This window comes from Triplophysa rosa, linkage group LG9, assembly GCF_024868665.1.
Source record: "Triplophysa rosa linkage group LG9, Trosa_1v2, whole genome shotgun sequence".
In the NCBI taxonomy this organism is placed as follows: Eukaryota; Metazoa; Chordata; class Actinopteri; order Cypriniformes; family Nemacheilidae; genus Triplophysa; species Triplophysa rosa.
In genome coordinates this window covers 23,368,753-23,373,262 of record NC_079898.1, presented here as the reverse complement: position 1 = coordinate 23,373,262, position 4,510 = coordinate 23,368,753, and the positions used below count along the sequence as shown (strand labels likewise).

The window sequence follows — 4,510 nt, the reverse complement described above, 5'->3', positions numbered from 1 at the left end:
AAGAAATGTTTGGTTACAAGCATTCGTCCAAATATCTTTCACTGTGTTCATCAGAACAAAGACACGTATACAGATTTGGAACAACTTGAGGGTGAGTAAATGATGACAGAATTTTCATTTTTGGGTGAACTGTCCCTTTAAGAATATATAAAGTATATGAGGACAAAGAAGCTCAGGTAACAACAAAGATAAACAAAAAATACATTTATTACCCATGATAATAATATATATTTTTAATTGAACTAAATTTAATAAAGAAAAATGTAGACTGTACGCAGTTTAAAATTCACACAGCAGCCAAATGTCAGAGCGTATATGAAGTAAAAAAATATATCGTATCACATAATGTGAACTAAATATAACCAGTTCAGTAACAAACTTGTATATCAAACGTTTGCACATAAACTATAAATCTGTTAACATCTAGGATATAGTTCAATATTACAGCAGTTTGTAGAAAGAAGCAAAAATCAGTAATCACAACATATACAATGAATGTTAGGTACAAACCCTGAAATTCCCTTCGACCCAAGGGACAAAAAAATGTCCTGTCGTGCACTATAGAAATGAACAGCTAAAAATAGAAGAATAGTTTGACTGGAGTCTGTGTAAGCAGCATGATATCTTCTACTCCTCGCATCACTGAAACTGCGCGATTTTCCAGACAATGTTTCATTGAAAGGCAGGTTAAAGAAACTCATTGGACTGTGTAAAACCTGTCTATGTTTGTTTGATAATCCTAGATTAATGCTAGGAAGTAATGACAAGGCACGGAGTTCAACAATGCTGAATTGAGAATCAGGAAACACTTTCAAGCGCGATGATAAGGAACGACAGTGTGAAAAGTGCTGTAAGATTATACTGTACAAATTTCTCACTTTTATGAGTGTTATATATTGACGTTAAAGGAACAGTTCACTTAAAAATGATACATTTTGTCTTCATTTACTTAACCTGTAGAAATATCTTTGTTCTGATGAACACAGAAAAAGATGTTTGGAAGAATGCATGTACCCAAACAGTTCTTGGCCACCATTGACTCCCATAGTAGGAAAATGGGCTTTTTAAATCGCTTTGTTCTGCTCAACACAAAAGAAGATATTTTGAAGAATGTAGGATAGCAAACAGTTCTGAGGCACGTTTGACTACCATTGTCATTTTTTCTACTATGGTAGACAATGGTGGCCAAAAACTTACAAGTTTAAGCGTTCTTCCAAATACCTTTCTCTATGTTCATTGGAACAAAGAAATGTATACAGATTTGGAACAACCCGAGGGTGAGTAAATGATGACAAAATGTTTATTTTGGGGTGTACTGTCCCTTTAACAAAGCAGACCAGGGCTACAGTAGTTTGAACTAAAGTACCCTCAACAACAAATGGACTAAGAGAAACTCAAGTATAGCTCAACGTAGTCTTAATAACAAAAAAGCATAAGTTATAGAGTGAGTGATGACGGTTTCGCTTTTAAATTTCTCTCATAAATATCCAGTCAGACTTTAGCCAAGCTGCTGCTGCAGCCCAACTACAATGACTAATTATTGAAAAAGTTTATAAAATGGTGCAACATACACGTCTCTGAATAATGCTATGCACATACATGTCTCAATACTAAATAATAAAATAAAGTTTAAAGTAAACGATTATAATGTTATTGAGGACTGCACCTGTCGTGTGTTGCTTTGCTACACTTGCAAAATATACCATAAATCAGTGCATCGTGTCATTAAAAAAAAAAAGATTGTGATAATGTTTTTGCCTGAGTATGACGTCTAAATTTATAAATTTGTCCTCAGTGGTTGTTCACTTTGCCACCTTCATTCGGCAAAGTTCTCGCAAGTTCATTCGCTTGCTTCCGTTTCACTTCAAACCTTCTTGTCTCTTCTCTGTAGACATTTCAGACGTCCCTAAAAAATTCTCCAGCAGTTCCGTGCTGTCACGCAGCGTGACGGCCACCTTAAACGCGTTCGGTTTAAGCGTGAGCCCGTACACGTAGTCCAAGCTGGGCGTTCGTTCGGCTGTAAAATTGCACTGATGGACCAGCAAGGACGTGAAGAGGAAGAGCTGAATTTTGGACAGCTCCTCTCCGATGCACCTGCGCTTCCCCACTGAGAATATCAGCACGTTGGTGGTCAGGTCTTTGTTGAGAGCTCCATCCTCGTCCAAGAAGCGCTCCGGTTTGAATACCTCTGGCTCGTCCCATTTGTTTGGATCGTGGTTCAAAGACCACTGGTTGACAAAAATGACAGTGTCTTTGGGGATAGGATAACCGTTGATGGACGTGTCCGTCGTGGTGCTGTGGGGAATCGTCATGGGGACGAACGAAGTGAACCGCATGACTTCGTAGATGAAGGCCATGATGTACGGAAGCTGATGCTGGTCTTCGATGGTGGGGAGGCGAGTGCGGTCCGCCACATTGTCCACGTGCTCCTGAAGACGATTCTGAACATCAGGATACCTGAAAGGTAGGTGACAGTCTCTTTTAATGTTTAACATATTTGTGGTTAAAATGTAACTCATGTAGACACTGGCGCCCAGATGTGTCGAGTATACTCTTCGTTTTGTGTGCTGATTTTCGTTAACTGTGGTTCAGATTTCATTTTGTATTGCTGTAACCTGCCCCTTTTTTCTGCCAATACCTGCACGGCAGCATTACATAACACACAAGCGCTTCTTCTGAGTGTTATTGAGTCAGTCTGTCTCATCTGTCCTGGCCCTCCTTACATACTAAATGTGTTGCATTATATCCCCCTTAAAGTCAAAACTTTCCAAACTTTTTTCTTTACAAAACACAAAGGGGAGATACGGTCACTATCTACTTTTACGCGTTACGTGAAAAAAAACAGCTGTAGTGTATGCATCATGTATATACATGGTCTCATGTTTATCACATATGAACTGTTTCACTAAACTTTTTGGACAAAAAGTATTTACCGAACCATTAGCAGAATGATCCACTGCAGTGCTGTCGATAGGGTGTCTTGGCTCGCCCCAAAAATATCTCCCATGGTCGGTAGCACAAACTCTTTATCCAAAAAGACCCCCGGGCCCCCGGACATACCCTTGTCCAGAGCAAAGATGAACGCATCGGTCATATCGCGGATCAGACCCGATGAAATCGTCTTACGGTGCTCGATCACTTTGCCATGAATAAAGATCGTGAACTCATTGTTGAGCTCCTTAAACTGCATAAAAAGAGTTTTGATCGGATTTGGGAAGTACTGCAACCAGGGCATGACGTCGACGATGCTTCCCGCTCCGACCGTCTTGGTGAACTTATCGTTCCTGCCGACCACCTGTTGAAACTCTGCATCGTCGTGCGAGTACCGATTCCCGAAGCACACTGCGGTCATGGTGTTCGCCACGGAGACCACGAGGAAACTGTGAGGCTCGAAGTATTTCTGCTCCCGGGTTTTATTGAGAAAGAGATGGATGAGCTCTGAGATCTCGAGCACGATGTTCCTCTCTAAGGTCTGTTTGGTCTGGATGTTGGCCGTGGAGAAGGTTCTCACGGTGTTTTGCGCGATCTTCCGATGTAGTTTCCACCACTGGCTGTAGTTACCGAAAGCCATGCTCTTTCCGCCGGACACGAACGTGAACGATGCGAAATCCGGTCTGCCGGCGAAGTCCACCGATTTTTTAATGAGAGCCTCTTTGATCGCGTCTCCGTTGAGGACCACTACGGTTCGGCTGCCCAGTTTGATCTGGAACACGTCGCCGTATTTCTGAGCCATCCGGGAGAAATAAAAGTGGGGTGAACTGCCGAGCTGGGCGGCGTTACCGATGATGGGCCACGGGAACGGACCGGGTAGGCGCCACTGACCGGATCGACGCCACAATATTACGGCCATTAAACACGCCAGATGCGCAAGTAAAACGCTCCGCAATGTCAGTCGGCTCGAACTGTCGGCCCAAACCTCCGTTAAATCCATCATGTGCCTGCAAAAAATGCTTTACTAAAATATGTATATGGTTGAAAATTAATGCACAAGCTTGCACCTGCAGTTCATCAGCATCCGAGTGAATGAATCTAGTGCTTAAAAGTTTGCAGCATTCGCGATGCTTGCGAGTGATGCATGAGAGAAAACGCTCAAATTTCAAGTGTTGCTCTCCTTGGTCAAGAGTGGAGTGAATTTATCCAACATTTATCCACGAATAAATAACATCAGAACACCACAGTCTCCTCCTCTGCACGCAAACTCTCTCTCTCTCTCTCTCTCTCTCTCTCTCTCTCTCTCTCCCCCCCCTGATGAAAACACAGTGGAGGTGTTCATTCAGCGCTTCACATCATGTGAGTAAATTCATTATACAGTACATATACACACTTATACCTATACAAATATAGGCTATACATTTGTGTTGTCAAGGGGCAACAGACTTGAATATGTCTTTTTGTCTCTGGTTGATGAAATGCCATTTTTATTTAAAGAAAATAAAAGTAGTTAGGTAGTGTTCAAAAATTTAAAAAATGTATAATATGACAACAATTCTTGAATGATGCAGTTTACTGA

At 41.6% G+C, this 4,510-nt stretch overlaps 1 protein-coding gene across 1 annotated transcript; it reads right to left on the bottom strand.

Moving 5' to 3' along the window:
* Positions 1-218: 218 nt before the first annotated feature.
* Positions 219-4,141, bottom strand: LOC130559519 (cytochrome P450 1B1). Its single transcript, XM_057342651.1, has 2 exons — positions 2,934-4,141; positions 219-2,457 (listed from the first exon to the last, which is right to left on the bottom strand). Exons 1-2 carry the CDS (start codon positions 3,932-3,934, stop codon positions 1,860-1,862), a joined length of 1,599 nt encoding a protein of 532 aa, XP_057198634.1. The 5' UTR covers positions 3,935-4,141; the 3' UTR covers positions 219-1,859.
* Positions 4,142-4,510: the final 369 nt, after the last annotated feature.